This window comes from Perca fluviatilis, chromosome 16 (assembly GCF_010015445.1).
Source record: "Perca fluviatilis chromosome 16, GENO_Pfluv_1.0, whole genome shotgun sequence".
Taxonomy (NCBI): domain Eukaryota; kingdom Metazoa; phylum Chordata; class Actinopteri; order Perciformes; family Percidae; genus Perca; species Perca fluviatilis.
Window position 1 is genome coordinate 10,304,835 of NC_053127.1, and position 17,843 is coordinate 10,322,677.

A 17,843-nucleotide genomic window follows, 5' to 3' on the forward strand; every position below is an offset into this window, starting at 1 on the left:
ATAAAATAGTCATTGTGTAGTATGTTGAATGAAGTAATAATAAAGTCATAATATAGTATTTCGAAAAAAGTCATTAAAAAGTCATAGTATAGCATGACGAAAAGAGTCATAGTATAGAATGATGAAAATAGTGGTTAAAGAGTCATAGTACAGTATGTTGAATGAAAGTTCTTGTATAGAATGTAGATAAAAGTAATAAAAAAAGTCATAGTATAGCATGACTTAAAGAGTCATAGAATAGTATGTTGAAAATAGTGGTAAAAAAGTCATAGTATATTATCTCGAAAAAAGTCATAAAAAAGTCATAGTATAGTATGATGAAAATAGTGGTAAAAATATCATAGTATAGTATGCTGAAAAAGTCTTAGTATAGTATGGGCTAAATCCAGATTAGGGTTTGAACCAAGAGTTAGAGTCTACAGTTGTTATTTGCAGCTGCTCTAACCACTGAGCCATCTTTGGAAACATTCATAACATAGTATGTTGAAAAAAGTTATTAAAAAAGTCATAGCATAGCATGACGAAAAAGAGTCATAGTATAGTATGTTGAATGAAAGTCGAAAAAAAGTAATTGTATAGAATGTAGATTAAAGTAATAAAAAAGTCATATTATAGCATGACGAAAAGAGTCATAGAATAGTATGTTGAAAATAGTGGTAAAAAAGTCATAGTATATTATCTCGAAAAAAGTCATAAAAAAGTCATAGTATAGCATGATGAAAAGAGTCATAGTATAGTATGTTGAAAAAAAAAATTCTTAGTATAGTACGGGATAAATCCAGATTAGGGTTTGAACCAAGGGATAGAGTCTACAGTTGTTATTTGCAGCTGCTCTAACCACTGAGCCATCTTGCTACCAAATAAAACACGTCAAAAACATTCATAACATAGTATTTGGAAAAAAGCCATTAAAAAGTGACAGTATAGTGTTTTGAAAAAAGTTATAAAAAGTCATAGTATAGCATGACGAAAAGAGTCATAGTATAGAATGTTGAAAACAGTGGTAAAAAAGTCATAGTATAGTATGCTGAAAAAAGTGATAAAAAGTCATAGTATAGCATGTCAAAAAAGTAATAAAAAAATCATATTATAGTTAGAGTATCGAAAAAAGTAATAAAAAAGTCATAGTATAGCATGACGAAAAGAGTCATAGTATAGTATGATGAAAAGAGTCATAGTATAGTATGATGAAAAGCGTCATTGAGTAGTATGTTGAGAATAGTGGTAAAAAAGTCATAGTATATTATCTCGAAAAAAAGTCATAAAAAAAGTAATAGTATAGCATGACGAAAAGAGTCATAGTATAGTATGCTGAAAAAAGTCTTATTATAGGCTAAATCCAGATTAGGGTTTGAATCAAGGGTTAGAGTCTACAGTTGTTATTTGCAGCAGCTCTAACCACTGAGCCATCTTGCTCCCAAATATTATTTATTATTATTTATTTTATTATATTTATATAGCGCTTTATCATAGTCACTCAAAGCGCATTTGGGGGGGGGGTGGGGACTGCTCTCTAACACCACTAATGTGTAGCACCCACCTGGGTGATGCACGGCAGCCATACAACGCCTTACGACGCCAGACGCCAGAACGCTCACCACACATCAGCTAGTTAGGGAGGGGGAGGGGAACATATTTTTAGTGGTGGGGGAAACCACCACTAAAAATATGTTATGAATGTCGAAAACATTCATAACATAGTATGTTGAATAAAGTGATTAAAAAAGTCATATTATAGCATGACGAAAAGAGTCATAGTATAGTATGTTGAAAATAGTGGTAAAAAAGTCATAGTATATTATCTCGAAAAAAGTCATAAAAAAGTCATAGTATAGCATGACGAAAAGAGTCAGTATAGTATGCTGAAAAAAGTCTTATTATAGTATGGGCTAAGTCCAGATTAGGGTTTGAACCAAGGGTTAGAGTCTACAGTTGTTATTTGCAGCTGCTCTAACCACTGAGCCATCTTGCTACCAAACAAAACATGTCAAAAACATTCATAACATAGTATGTCGAAAAAAAACATTAAAAAGTCACAGTATAGTATGTCGAAAAAAGTGATAAAAAGTCATATAGTATATTACCTCAAAAAAAGTCATAGTATAGCATGACGAAAAGAGTCATAGTATAGTATGATGAAAAAGAGTCATAAAAAAGTCATCGTATATTACCTCGAAAAAAGTCATAGTATAGCATGACGAAAAGAGTCATAGTATAGTATGATGAAAAAAGTCATAAAAAAGTCATAGTATAGCATGACAAAAAAGTCATAGTATAGTATGATGAAAAAAGTCATAAAAAAGTCATAGTATAGCATGATGAAAAGAGTCAGTATAGTATGATGAAAAGAGTCATAGTATAGTATGATGAAAAGAGTCATAGTATAGTATGATGAAAAGAGTCATAGTATAGTATGATGAAAAGAGTCATAGTATAGTATGATGAAAAGCGTCATTGAATAGTATGTTGAGAATAGTGGTAAAAAAGTCAGTATATTATCTTGAAAAAAAGTCATAAAAAAGTCATAGTATAGCATGACGAAAGAAGTCATAGTATAGTATGTTGAAAAGAAGTGATAATAAGTCATAGTATATTATTTCGAAAAAAAGTAATAAAAAAAGTAATAGTATAGCATGACGAAAAGAGTCATAGTATAGTATGCTGAAAAAAGTCTTAGTATAGTATGGGCTTAGTCCAGATTAGGGTTTGAACCAAGGGTTAGAGTCTACAGTTGTTATTTGCAGCTGTTCTAACCACTGAGCCATCTTGCTCCCAAATAAACCATGTCGAAAACATTCATAACATAGTATGTCGAATAAAGTGATTAAAAAAGTCATATTATAGCATGACGAAAAGAGTCATAGAATAGTATGTTGAAAATAGTGGTTAAAGAGTCATAGTATAGTATGTTGAAAATAGTGGTTAAAGAGTCATAGTATAGTATGCTGAAAAAGTCTTGGTATAGTATGGGTTAAGTCCAGGCTGGGGTTTGAACCAAGGGTTAGAGTCTACAGTGAATATTCACAGCTGCTCTAGTATAGCATGGCTCAGCCATCTTGCTACCAAATAAAAAGTCATAGTATAGCATGTCAAAAAAGTAATAAAAAAATCATAGTATAAAAGAAGAAAATTGTGGTAAAAATGTCATAGTTTAGTATGCTGAAAATATTCTTAGTATAGTATGGGTTAAGTCCAGACTGGGGTTTAATATGTTGAATGAAGTGATAAAAAAAAGTCATAGTATAGCATGACGAAAGGAGTCATAGTATAGTATTTTGAAAAAGTGATAAAATAGGCATTGTGTAGTATGTTGAATAAAGTAATAATAAAGTCATAATATAGTATGTTGAAAAAAGTCATTAAAAAATCATAGTATAGCACGACAAAAAGAGTCATAGTATAGAATGATGAAAATAGTGATAAAAAGTCACAGTATAGTTTTTTGAAAAAAGTAATTAAAAAGTCATAGAATTGCATGACGAAAAGAGTCATCGGATAGTATGTCGCAAAAAAGCCATTAAAAAGTCATACTATAGCACGTCAAAAGTATGTAATAAAAAGGTGATAAAATAGTCACAGTTGGAAAAAGCCATTAAAAAGTCATAGTATAGCATGTCGGAAAAAAAAAAGTCATAGCATAGTTACCCGTACTCTATAATATATGTTTATATGCTAACAGATCCCTATTGATCATATCAAAAGCTTTGTGAAAATCAATAAATCACGAATATGTTGGCTTATTTTCACTTATTCTTTTAGTTATAATTGTAGACAATACAAAAATGTGATCTAAGCATGATCGTGATTTATGGAACCCATTTTGTTCTTCCACAAGGAGCTCTTCTTTCTCTAAATACAACATGAGCCTCTCGTTAAGTATTGTAGAATACATCTTATAAACTGTGCTCATTAGACTAATCCCTCTATTTAAAGGCACCCTTGGATTCTCATTTTGGGATTTTGGGATCGGATTTACAATTGATTTAAGCCACATAGATGGTATTTTGCCGGATTCAAAACATCCTTTAAATAAATCACACAAAATATCAAATAGTTTGGGTGAGTTCAGTATTTCAGTTGGGATATATTCAAACCCTGTCGCTTTTCCCAATTTAGCTTTATTAATAGCCATTTGAACTTCTTTTGTAAAACTATTATTAAGATCCTTATTTATCCAATATTACCCTTGTAAAATGTGGCCCTCTATTACATTTTTCCTCTGACATAAATCCTCGTAATACCCTCCATCAAAGTCAAACATCTCACTAGAGAAAAGACCTTTGAAATCTTTGTCCCACCTATTGATTACATCAGACAGCCCAGTCACTAGACTACCATCATTCCCCAGCACTTCCATGGGTATTTTCTGACTACGCCTTGGCCCTAGTTTATTCATTTCTGACCAAAATCTCTTAGGGTCAGACGTTTGGATTCTCTTCAGGTTTAATACCAATCCTCTTTGATAACGTCTTTTGTAGAATCTGTATCTTTTATCAAACCTATTCTGACTATTCTTAAAGGTTTATAATAGTTTCTTCCTTTCTCTGTTATTATTTAAGCACCTCAGAAACATATTTTCTGTTTTACGCATAGATTGCCACAATTCTTTTAACTCTTTGTTCCAATAAGGTTTCGTATTGAATGGCTTTTTTGTAACATTGTAGTTGTCTCCATCTTTAATATCCGACTCTATATCTTCTTTAATCAATTTGCAAAGGCTGACATACCAGTTATCTAGATTTTCTTGTTCTCTAAAACATAATTGTATATCATTCTTCATTTTCAGAAGGGTTGATTGCTGTAAACTGGAGGATAAGAAGTTAACAGGTAAAATCCTGCTGACTTTCCTTTTTGTGGATGAATTTTGTAAACTCTCCTAATAAGCTACATGACAATGAGCCTCGGTCTTTATAAGACATTTTAAAAATGTCTGGGACTCTACGGTGGCCGGGAAGTGCAATGCAACATTACAAAGAATGAAACACTTTTACATTTTGGAAAACAAAATAACATTTTGGAAAACAAATTTACATTTTGGAAAACAAAATAACATTTTAGAAAACAAATTTACATTTTAGAAAACAAATTTACATTTTGGAAAACAAAATAACATTTTAGAAAACAAATTTACATTTTAGAAAACAAATTTACATTTTGGAAAACAAAATAACATTTTAGAAAACAAATTTACATTTTGGAAAACAAAATAACATTTTAGAAAACAAATTTACATTTTAGAAAACAAATTTACATTTTGGAAAACAAAATAACATTTTAGAAAACAAATTTACATTTTCGAAAACAAATTAACAAGATGCAAAACACTTTTACCAGTCCCGAAACAAATTTACAAATGACAGATTCTTCCGGAAAGGGAATGTACCACATACCGGAAGTGATGAGGTTTTGTATACATGTTGCCTTGACTACGGCAGTTATGGATCGAATGCGTCAATAGAGCCGCCATCTTGGAACAGGGGAGGCACTGCCTTATATACTGTCTATGGGCCGTCCTTAATGCATCAGCGTCAATGTAGGCAAAGGTCTAACGGAAATAAAATCACTATAAATTGTCAAAATCTCATGCGATGTTCTAGTTTTTTTAAACAAAAAGACAAAGAGACTAATTAATGTGTTAATACAAAGAATATTTATTATAATCAGTTCACAGATATGAGTACAAACGGAAACTTCACCCTTCTGAACTAAGAGGTTCTGCTTCAAAGTGAAGTTTAAACAGACTGAAATGTCCAGGCTCACTCCCCCACTAATGATTCATTTATTTCTGCATGTATTTATTTATTTAACGAGACTTTTAAGTCGGTTTGGTCGGTTCACAGTCCGAGTCCCGCCAGACTCCCTTTAGGAAACCTGTGATTTAAACTTCAGCAGGCTGTGACAGTCCGCCCCGTTCAGTCCTGGATCTGATTCTCCCGGGCTTCCCTTCCCTCCAGCGGGCCCAGCAATACGGGCTGGGTCTCCAGCTGCGTGGTGTCGGTTTTGGCTCCCAGGAATGGGCAGTGAGCTCCAGGTCCTGCAGCTGCAGACGGACTCAGCTGCCCCCGCTGTAGCTTCTATCCGGCCGCGGCTGTCGATACGTTCCCTGTGTTTCCGTCAGGTCGCGGTGTCATATAAAAACTCCAAACACCGACCACACGTAAAGTCACCATAAACTTCATTCACGCCATATACTCACTCACAACAACACAAATTGACTGCGTACACCAACAACACCTCATCACTTCCGGTATGTGGTACATTCCCTTCCTCGTGAAGAATCTGTCATTTGTAAATTTGTTTCGGGACTGGTAAAAGTGTTTTGCATCTTGTTAATTTGTTTTCTAAAATGTAAATTTGTTTTCGAAAATGTAAATTTGTTTTCTAAAATGTTATTTTGTTTTCCAAAATGTAAATTTGTTTTCTAAAATGTAAATTTGTTTTCGAAAATGTTATTTTGTTTTCCAAAATGTAAATTTGTTTTCTAAAATGTAAATTTGTTTTCGAAAATGTTATTTTGTTTTCCAAAATGTAAATTTGTTTTCTAAAATGTTATTTTGTTTTCCAAAATGTAAATTTGTTTTCTAAAATGTTATTTTGTTTTCCAAAATGTAAATTTGTTTTCCAAAATGTAAATTTGTTTTCTAAAATGTAAATTTGTTTTCTAAAATGTTATTTTGTTTTCCAAAATGTAAATTTGTTTTCTAAAATGTAAATTTGTTTTCTAAAATGTTATTTTGTTTTCCAAAATGTAAATTTGTTTTCTAAAATGTTATTTTGTTTTCCAAAATGTAAATTTGTTTTCCAAAATGTTATTTTGTTTTCCAAAATGTAAATTTGTTTTCCAAAATGTAAATTTGTTTTCCAAAATGTAAAAGTGTTTCATTCTTTGTAATGTTGCATTGCACTTCCCGGCCACCGTAGGACTCTGCTTCTTTCTCCAATCAAATCCATACAATTTGCCATTTTAATTAATTGATTTGAAACTAAAACTTACAGCTAGTTAGCTTTAGTTGATACCATTAGCTTTTCCCAAACGATCAAAAGTATCAACTGGGAAGTACAAACAGTGAGTGTAATGAAGAATGAATTATTTCAGGCTTAGTAAAAATATAAGCAGTGAGTGTTATAAAGACTTATTTCATTCAGACTTACCAGAAATACTGTAGGCTACGATCACCGGAGACCTACGTTGACCGCAGCGGTAGGTTCAGCTTTGAATGTCGGCGTATGATTGGTAGTCTGCGGTCAAGAATCCCACGTTTCCAATTGGTAATCTACAGTCAAACGGAGCGATTTAATTGGGGGAGTCTACGGTCAGTCGACGAATTAGAACGCGTAAATGAAAGTAGACTTTGCAGGTTCAGCTTTGAATGTCGGCGTGTGATTGGTAGACGGTCGGCGAATCCTACGTCTCCAATTGGTAGTCTGAAATCAAACGGAGCGATTTAATTGGGGGAGACTACGGTCAGTCGACGAACCAGAACGCGTAACTGAACGTACAATTTGCTCAAAATCTCTGCTTTTATTTAAAATCAAAAACAAAACAAAGCAACAGAACTACAGTGGCACACAGAGTTCCTTTCAAAACAATCCTTTGGAGAGGTAAGTCGCACTTTACAGCTGAGCTGAAACTACTTTTTTACTCAACTCTTTCTCTTAAGTAGAGCCGTATTTTGTTGGGGAAGGAGTACATTTACTTTCCTCACATATTTCTGTTAAATAAATATATATTTTTTATCAGTTAGCTATATTCCAGCTATCAGATGTGCTGTCTGTGATCAGGAGATGCAAATGCGTTTTGTCTCTTGCACAAAACAATTTTAATTATTCAATTTTGCATTACGTGTTGCCTAAATTGCATGTGCAAAAAAATGACTGCATGTGTAGTGTTTCCTTGCACTCGAGGACACTTTAAATTGACCAAGAAGTAATTTCTGTACTCTTTGAATTGACTAAGAGGTTTGCAGTCCCTGCACTTGTGACATTCTGCAGCTTCTATCACAGATCACATGTGAATTAAAGATTATTTCTCAAACGTATGACTAAATACGTCCTGTTTTAAAATTATCTGTGGGTTGTTGATCTAAAACAAAAATGTCTTGTTGTGTTACAGTGAAGGTGTCTTTTGAGATAGCTAGTCGTAGAAAACACTGCTTTCATTGTAGTGTTTTTTATTATTTGTATTATTAATAGTAGAAATATTGTCAATAATTTGTCTTGTTATTTTTCAAAGTTATTTTTCAAAAAGTTATTTTTCAAAAAGTTATTTTTCAAAATGTTATTTTTATTCGCGATCGTATGTAGAAAAACAACACTACCCACAATCCTAAGCGTTGCAACGACGTCATTGTTTTGGTCCAAGTCACTGTTGCCATGGAAATGTTTACAGTACCATGTACCCGTGAACGGCGAGAGCGAGCAACTACAATAGAAGTCTATGATAGTTTCAAAATGTTTTTTTTAGCGCCGAATCCATTATCACTGACCACCACCAAGATAAAAGAAAACGAATCGCGGCACGAAACGACCAAAGGGGGGGGCGAGAAAAAGAGAGAGAAAACAAAGCTTCTGGTGAAAAATATGCTAAATTAATTGATTTATTTTCCAAATAAAAAGAGTGTGTTGCTTCAGCTAATATTAACGTTAGCAGCTGCATATTTTGGTGAAACTGTTGTAATTTGAACTGTAGCCGTGCATTGCTCTTTCCGTGTTTTGGTGGAGCTGTTGTATTATGTAGCTAGCTAGCTAGCTGGCTAGCTACTGTGCTCTAACGTCGAGCCGTTGTATTTGTACTGGCTGTGCCTTTAGTGGAGTGTATTATGTCGTAGCACCGCCACCTAGTGGTCTGCAGATGCTTTAAGATGTTAAACTGTTGTCGGCACATTTCTGCTTTTTATGTTGTTGTTTTTTGGTATGTTTTATGATATTTGTGTGACGTTGGTGCATAGAAATAAAATGGCATGATGGCAGTCTATACCTTAACATGGCAACGGTACACCTTTCTGCTACGTTGATTTGAATGGAAATGGCCTTTCTTTCCATTTTTATTTCTATGGGTTGGTGTGGTTTGAAAATAGGGACTGTGTGTTGCAAATGCCTGTAGCCTACTAGTTGCAGCTATAGTATGTCAATGGATATATGTACTTAAATGTGTCTGACATACATTAATACTTGATTGATTTATTTGAAAGTACATTATACTGTAGTCTGAAGTCTATATAAGTATTATTATTACTATTATTCTAAGTGATATTTGTGGCAGACCTTTTTAATTTTTTTTTATCAAGCACAGTGCAATAATGATGTGTGACCAGATAAATATTTCTCAGTTTATTTAAGTTCAGTTAGAAGGTTTAGTTAAGTGAAATAACTTGCTTAGTGTGCTGCTTGAAACAATAATGTGATTATCAGTGAAGTAATTGCTGTGTGTGTTTGTGTGTTTGTACTTGCAGTTTCACAAACGCCAGTATACAACGAAAAATCATTGAGAAAATGTTTAGATCCATTTTTGGACAAAACTTCTTTACAAGACCTCGGTCTTCAGGAGATATGGACTCTTCTTCGAAGAAGTCCAAACGAAGGCGTGAGAGACCTTCGTCTCCTGAAGACCTCAACCCTCCCACCATCTTGAGGGAGCACGGACGAAGGGGTGAGAGACCTTCGTCTAGTGGAGGCACCAACCCTTCTACCATCATGAAGGGGCACAGGGAAAGGGGTGAGGGCCCTTTGTCTTGTGCAGAAAACCAGCCCTCTACTACCAGGCAGCACGTACAAAGGGGTGAGAGCCCTTCGTTGTCATCTTCTGAAGATGACCAGCGTTGTACAACCAGGCTGCTAGTACGAAGGGATGTGAGCTCCTTGTTCATCGTGGGCACCAACCCTTCTACCATTATGAAGGAGAGCAGGCAAAGGGGCGAGAGCTCTTTGTCTTCCTCTTCTGAAGATGATGAGCCTTCTCCCACCAGGCAGCGAGTACGAAGGTTTGAGAGCCCTTCTTCTTCATCCTCTGAAGACAAGCAGCCTTCTACTCCAAGGCGGAAGCAAGCATGGAGGGGTGAGAGCCCTTCATCGTCATCTTCTGAAGATGACCAGCGTTGTACCACCAGGCTGCGAGTACGAAGGTTTGAGAGCCCTTCCTTTTCATCCTCTGAAGACAAGCAGCCTACTACTCGGAGGCGGCAGCAAGCATGGAGGGGTGAGAGCCCTTCGTCGTCATCTTCTGAGGATGACCAGCGTTCTACCTTAAGGCTGCAAGTACGAAGGGATGTGAGCTCTCTGTTCATCGTGGGCACCAACCCTTCTGCCATCATGAAGGAGAGCAGGCAAAGGGGAGAGAGCTCTTTGTCTTCCTCTTCTGAAGAGGATGAGCCTTCTATCACCAGGCAGCGAGTACGAAGGTTTGAGAGCCCTTCCTCTTCATCCTCCGAAGACAAGCACCCTACTACTCCAAGGCGGCAGCAAGCATGGAGAGGTGAGAGCCCTTCGTCGTCATCTTCTGAAGATGACCAGCGTTCTACCACCAGGCAGCAAGAACGAAAGGATGTGAGCTCTTTGTTCTTCGTAGGCACAAACATGAAGGAGCGCAGGCGAAAGGGTGAGAGCCCTTTGTCTTGTGCAGAAAACACGCCCTCTACCACCAGTGCAAGAAAGGAGAGGGAGATCATTGAAAGAGAAAAGCAGTGTTTGGAGGAGGAGGGTTTAAAAAGAGAAAGAGAGAGGTGTGAAAAGATGAAGAGAAAGAACCAGGAGAAGGAGAGGAAAATGTTTAGTCCGCGTTCAAGAATGTACATTTGGTGGCTCAATTGCAAGATAGACAACATTGCCAGGGACATCCAATCGACCTTTGTGGATGAGCGCTACCTCCTGCGTCATGGTAAGAAAGTAAACTTACATTTTGTCACATAAAATGTCATACAGGTATATGTATAGCCTCCTTTTAGATCACAGTAGATCAGTGGTGGAACAAGTATTCAATTTCTTCACTGGTAAAAGTTCCAACATCACTATTAAAAAAAAAAAACTCCATTACAAGTAAAAGTCCTTAATTTAAAGTCCTAAAAAGTGAAATTATTATTCACTAAATTCATTGAAAGTAAGTAAAAGTAGTCAGAAAACCAGCCCATGTGACTAATACAGGCTAATTACATTACATTGAACCATTACAATGAAACACACAAGGTGTGTTAATTAGAGGTGTTAGCTAAGATAGCTCTTATCTCACTTATGGCGCCAGGCCAACATGTATTTTTAACAACTTGCAACAAAACAAATATGTTGACTATTTCCTTTTGGGGTGGGGTGCGAGTGTACAGCTGGACTCTAGACTTAACCTTTCATATGCTTTTGGTTACAGATCCCCTCAGAAATCCAGAGAAAATGGCAGAAAAAGAACGGCTGCTTGACCGAAGGAGGGAGCTGGTCGTGTACAAACGCAGACAAGAATTTAAGGTGGAGAGGGAAGTGAGGAAGCAAAGACTGAAGGTAGAGAGGAAGGAAATAAATGCGAAGAAGATGGAGAATATCTCTGAGTTATGGACCAACTCAGAATACCCAGCTCTGTTAAATTTTCTCTACGGACCAATGCCAATCAGGTCACATATATATATAAATTAAGATAAAAGTAGAGCAATCAGAAAAATGGCACCAAATAGAGAGAGGTAATTGAGGGAGACGGCAAACATTTCAGATTTGACAAAATAGAAGTAAAGAAAAGTAAAATATTCTTTTAAAACATTAGCAACCACCATCAAATATCCTTGTAACCACATGATAACACCCTAGATGTTGGCTTTAATTTAGTTATACAGTCAAAGAGCATTGTGCAAATAACAGTGTCCTAACTTAATGCCACTTGACCCAATCTAATTCATCCTAACCTAGGCTAATTTAACCAAGGTTAGCCCAACACCTATCCTAATTTAGCTTTGGTTAGGCTCTGGCAGAGGGTTAGGGTTAGACCCTAAAGACAGTATAAAGAAGAAAGTAAGGCAAGAATAGGTTGAAAATAGTAATAAAAACTTATAAAAAAAACAGTAGAAAGAAGGAAGGTAACACTAAGGTGACAAAAGTGAAAAATTCAAATAGCCTAAGTGACAAACTTTGAAAAAAGCAGAATAAAACTTTGAAAAAAGAGACAAAAACTTTGAAGAAGGGTGCCCGGATATCTCAGTTGGTAGAGCGGGCGCCCATATATAGAGGTTTACTCCTCGACGCAGCGGGTCTGGGTTTGACTCCGACCTGTGGCCCTTTGCTGCATGTCATTCTCCCCTTTCATGTCTTCAGCTGTCCTGTAGAAATAAAGGCTGAAAATGGCCAAAAAAAATCATATTTAAAAAAATAACATTGAAGATAAAAAGACAGTAGAAAAAAGTAAGGAAGAAAGGCAAGAATAGGTCAGAACAAGCGACAGAACCTTAAAAAAAAAAAAAAGGTGACAAACTTCAGAAACAGCAACAAAAACTTTAAAAAAAAGTGTCAAACTTGGAAAAAAAAGACAGTAGAAGTAAGTACAGTCTTAAAACTGAAAAACATTTTGCAAAAAATGTCACGTACCCCCTGCAGTTCTCCAAAATACCCCTAGGGGTAGACGTACCCCCATTTGAGAAACACTGGATTAGATCAATGGATCACAGTGGGTCCTGAGTCCCGAGGAGACTTAATAATAGATTTAATAATAGATTTTATTTATAATGCACTTTACATTTGGAGTAAATCTCAAAGTGCTACAGTTAAGATCGTAAAAGTACGGTAAAAACATCAATATAAAATACAAATAGACAGCGCAACGACTTGCAGGGTTAATTAAAACTCATAAGTTCTGCTAAATAGAAATGTTTTTAGTTGTTTTTTTAAAAGTCTCAATAGTTTGAGGTGCCCTCAGATGGTCGGGTAAGGCATTCCAGATCGGAGGAGCAGCAGAACAGAAAGCCCGATCGCCCACGGTGCTGAGATTAGTCTTGGGGAGGAGGAGGCGGTTTGAGTCTGTTGAACTGAGGGAATCGAGTTGTAGTTAGAGAGGTGAGTAGTTCTTTCAGATGCACTGGTGGGTAAGGATTATATTTAATCGTGGCGGAACCAGTTTTTCAGCCTCTGCTAAGGTGAGTACCCTCCAGGAGGCGCTACAGGAGCCTCTGTTCCAGCCCCCCCCCCCCGCTGCTCAGTGCTCCTTTGTTTGGTTTGTGCTTCATGATGAAGATGAGAACAGGTAAACAGCCCAACCCATTTTAACATTTCATTGCATTGATTCAGATGTAGATTGTATTCATCTTTTGTTTAGAAGTTTTTTTTTATCATAAGGAGCTTTTTATACTTACATTTTAAGTTAAAGTAGCAATACCACAGTGTAAAAATACTCCATTAGAAGTAAAAGTACTCATTATGTGTGAGAATGTGTTTTGGTTTATTTCTTCATTTTGTTATGCCTGCTGTGTGTTTGGTGTGTTGTTTTTTCTCTGTCTGTCTGTGTTTCTGTTCCGCCCTACATGTTCCACAGAGTGAAGACACGCCCCCCCACTGTTGATTCTCCCCACACCAGGTACCGATTCCAATCAGCGCCCCTGCTACTCATCCTGCTCCATCATCTACCTTCAGATGCCAGTCTGACGTTCCTCTCCCTGCTGGATTGTTGCTGACCACTGAGTATGCTTTTTCACCAGCCTTCGAGATGTGGATCTGGTCTAGTTTCTTGTTGTTGTACTTCCCTGTCTGCTCCGCTCCCTGACGGGACTAACTGGAAGATCTCTGTTCTCAGAATCACCCCCCTTCAGAGTCCTCTGCTGCAATAGCCACGCCACGCACTGGAACATAAAGTCTGCAGACCCACTGAGGAACACAGCCCAGCACCCCCATTGCCAGTCCAGCCATCTTCGGACCCAGGACCCCCTCTGGCAGTCCAGCCATCTTCGGACCCAGCACCCCCATTGCCAGTCCAGCCATCTTCGGACCCAGCACCCCCCTCTGCCAGTCCAGCCATCTTCGGACCCAGCACCCCCCTCTGCCAGTCCAGCCATCTTCGGACCCTGCACCCCCATTGCCAGTCCAGCCATCTTCGGACCCAGCACCCCCCACTGCCAGTCCAGCCATCTTCGGACCCAGCACCCCCCTCTGCCAGTCCAGCCATCTTCGGACCCAGCACCCCCTCTGCCAGTCCAGCCATGCTTTCGGACCCAGCACCCCCATTGCCAGTCCAGCCATCTTCGGACCCAGCACCCCCACTGCCAGTCCAGCCATCTTCGGACCCGCACCCCCATTGCCAGTCCAGCCATCTTCAGACCCAGCACCCCCTCTGCCAGTCCAGCCATCTTCGGACCCAGCACCCCCTCTGCCAGTCCAGCCATCTCCGGACCCAGCACCCCCTCTGCCAGTCCAGCCATCTTCGGACCCAGCACCTCCATTGCCAGTCCAGCCATCTTCGGACCCAGCACCCCCACTGCCAGTCCAGCCATCTTCAGACCCAGCACCCCCACTGCCAGCCCACACTCACAGCTTCAATAAAATAAGTTTGGCCCAGACTGATCTATAGAGACAGACCAGTGTTTTACTCCAAAGAAACGTGACAAAAATTCAGTTTCTAAGGTAAAAGTTAACTGTAACTTTTTTGAAGTAACTATACCAACAACTGGGAATTGTATTCTGTTTTTGGGACACTAAATATAAATAAGGTCCCTTTGGGAGCTCAGTAGTGAATTGGGACAAAATAAACATCTGGAAAATCTTCAAGAAGATATCTGAAGCGGATGATGATGATGGAACAAAAGCGAGAAACTAAAAAATCAACATTAAACAAATATTAAAGTGATAATCCAAAGATGTGTTGTTATGCATTTTGTGTCACCTTGTGGTTTCATAAAAATATAATATCATTTGTATGTGAAACATTAAAGGCCACACTGGTGTTTTCACTATAATTGACATCTCCCTCATCGTTCTGTTGGAAACTTAGCCAGTTATTTTTAGTGCGTAAAGTCTGGTGATGTCAATGAATTTCAAAGCATAGCTCCACTCAACTTTGGACACAAAATGTGAGATTAGCTTCTAAAATATGATGTATTACAGAATATAACAATTAGTCAATTAATCAATGCAACTGATTCACAGAAAATGAATTGGCAACAATTTTGGATAGTTGTTGAAGTCATTTATTAGGCATAAATGCCATGTCAACATGTCATGGTTCTACCTTTCCATCTTTTAATTAGACTATTTTAATAATCTTCATTTATTTGGAATGATTTTGAGGATTAAACTGGCAGTTTGACAAAATAAGCATTGCATAGTGTCATTGTGGGCTCTGGGTAATTGTGATTTCCAAACTATACAACTTAAACACACATGTTCAAAAATGATAAATGAACAATTATGACAAAGTCATTACGTTTCAAGTAGTGACAAACCAAAGCAAGTTTATTCTGACGGAAAAAGTTAAGCGTTAGCTTATTAGAGCTATGACTTTTCATTCATTATTTAGTACAGTTCCCTTTAGATTACACGCTGAGAATGAAAGAAGTAAACAAAAAAATATGTGTGCGTCATAAGCTAAATACCCCCAAAAGTCTGGATATACTTGTGCAAAGACTTTGAAAAGTCTCCGAAAAGTCACTGTCTTCCAGACCAGATTACTAAACTTCTAGAAGTGCTAACGTTACAAAGACACAAAACATATCGCCTGAAAGCTGGAGCTATATGGCTACAAGCTACAAACAAGACATGAAGCTGGATTTAAAGGTCAACAAATACACTGTAATTCCATGATGGATGAAGTATATACAGTGCCTTGCGAAAGTATTCGGCCCCCTTGAACGTTTCGACCTTTTGCCACATTTCAGGCCTCAAACATAAAGATATAAAACTGTAATTTTTTGTGAAGAATCAACAACAAGTGGGTCCCAATTATGAAGTGGAACGAAATTCATTGGCTATTTCAAACTTTTTTAACAAATAAAAAACTGAAAAAGTGGGCGTGCAAAATTATTCAGCCCCTTTACTTTTAGTGCAGCAAACTCTCTCCAGAAGTTCAGTGAGGATCTCTGAATGATCCAATGTTGACCTAAATGACTAATGATGATAAACAGAATCCACCTGTGTGTAATCAAGTCTCCGTATAAATGCACCTGCTCTGTGATAGTTCCAGAGGTCCGTATAAGCGCAGAGAGCATCATGAAGAACAAGGAACACACCAGGCAGGTCCGAGATACTGTTGTGGAGAAGTTTAAAGCCGGATTTGGATACAAAAGATTTCCCAAGCTTTAAACATCCCAAGGAGCACTGTGCAGCGATAATATTGAAATGGAAGGAGTATCAGACCACTACAAATCTACGAAGACCCGGCCGTCCCTCTAAACTTTCAGCTCATACAATGAGAAGACTGATCAGAGATGCAGCCAAGAGGCCCATGATTACTCTGGATGAACTGCAGAGATCTACAGCTGAGGTGGGAGACTCTGTCCATAGGACAACTCAATCAGTTATATACTGCACAAATCTGGCCTTTATGGAAGAGTGGCAAGAAGAAAGCCATTTCTTAAAGATATCCCAAAAAAGTGTCGTTTAAAGTTTGCCAAAAGCCACCTGGGAGACACACCAAACATGTGGAAGAAGGTGCTGTGGTCAGATGAAACCAAAATCGAACTTTTTGGCAACAATGCAAAAAGCGTTATGGTAGGCGTAAAACACAGCTCATCACCCCGGCACACCATCCCCACCGCTTCAAACATGGTGGTGGCAGCATCATGGTTTGGGCCGCCTTTTCTTCAGCAGGGACAGGGAAGATGGTTAAAATTGATGGGAAGATGGATGAAGCCAAATACAGGACCATTCTGGAAGAAAACCTGATGGAGTCTGCAAAAGACCTGAGACTGGGACGGAGATTTGTCTTCCAACAAGACAATGATCCAAAACATAAAGCAAAATCTACAATGGAATGGTTCACAAATAAACATATCCAGGTGTTAGAATGGCCAAGTCAAAGTCCAGACCTGAATCCAATCGAGAATCTGTGGAAAGAATTGAAAACTGCTGTTCACAAACGCTCTCCATCCAACCTCACTGAGCTCGAGCTGTTTTGCAAGGAGGAATGGGCAAAAATGTCAGTCTCTCGATGTGCAAAACTGATAGAGACATACCCCAAAGCGACTTACAGCTGTAATCGCGCCAAAGGTGGCGCTACAAAGTATTAACTTAAGGGGCTGAATAATTTTTGCACGCCCAATATTTCAGTTTTTTATTTGTTTAAAAGGTTTGAAATATCCAATAAATTTCGTTCCACTTCATGATTGTGTCCCACTTGTTGTTGATTCTTCACAAAAAATTACAGTTTTATATCTTTATGTTTGAGGCCTGAAATGTGGCAAAAGGTCGAAAAGTTCAAGGGGGCCGAATACTTTCGCAAGGCACTGTATATATATATATATATATATATATATGAAGTAATGTTTTCGTCGCAGGCGACAGCGCCGACCTGGTAGTTAGGGAAATGCACTTAGTTACATTCCAGCACTGCCAGTGGGGGTCATCTGTACCAAAGAACAAATTCCCTCAATGTGATTGGGTGACATTTTGCATGTGTGTGCAGGTGCGCCTTCTAGTGGACAAATATGTAAATATCAGGAGATGGCAATGAATTCAGGGTCTCTCCCAAGTGGTCAAACTATTTTGTGAGCACTGATACAGGCAGCTTTATTTGAGAAAGTAGCTCAAACAAATGGCGCTGGGCATGAATAGAGGACAAGCTATCTGAAGCCCAAACTGCCTTGATAAAGCTGTCTGTTTGGAATCAGCATGGCAGGTATTTAAACATAACGGCCTTGTCCCAGAGTCTAGACGGCTAGCTATATGAAAAGATAAAC

General features: G+C 37.8%; 1 protein-coding gene across 1 annotated transcript; it reads left to right on the forward strand.

Annotated features, from left to right (window-relative positions):
* The first annotated feature begins 7,543 nt into the window (after positions 1 to 7,543).
* On the forward strand, positions 7,544 to 12,052 carry LOC120543654 (serine/arginine repetitive matrix protein 5-like). The gene is made up of 3 exons (XM_039776794.1): positions 7,544 to 7,602; positions 9,453 to 10,873; positions 11,354 to 12,052. Exons 2-3 carry the CDS (start codon positions 9,493 to 9,495, stop codon positions 11,611 to 11,613), a joined length of 1,641 nt encoding a protein of 546 aa, XP_039632728.1. The 5' UTR covers positions 7,544 to 7,602; positions 9,453 to 9,492; the 3' UTR covers positions 11,614 to 12,052.
* The last annotated feature ends 5,791 nt before the right edge of the window (positions 12,053 to 17,843 follow it).

Coding starts and splice junctions, on each gene's coding strand:
- LOC120543654 (XM_039776794.1), top strand. CDS start 9,493: ATGTTTAGATCCATTTTTGGACAAAACTTCTTTACAAGACCTCGGTCT. Junction 10,874..11,353: donor GCGCTACCTCCTGCGTCATG/GTAAGAAAGTAA, acceptor TTTTGGTTACAG/ATCCCCTCAGAAATCCAGAG.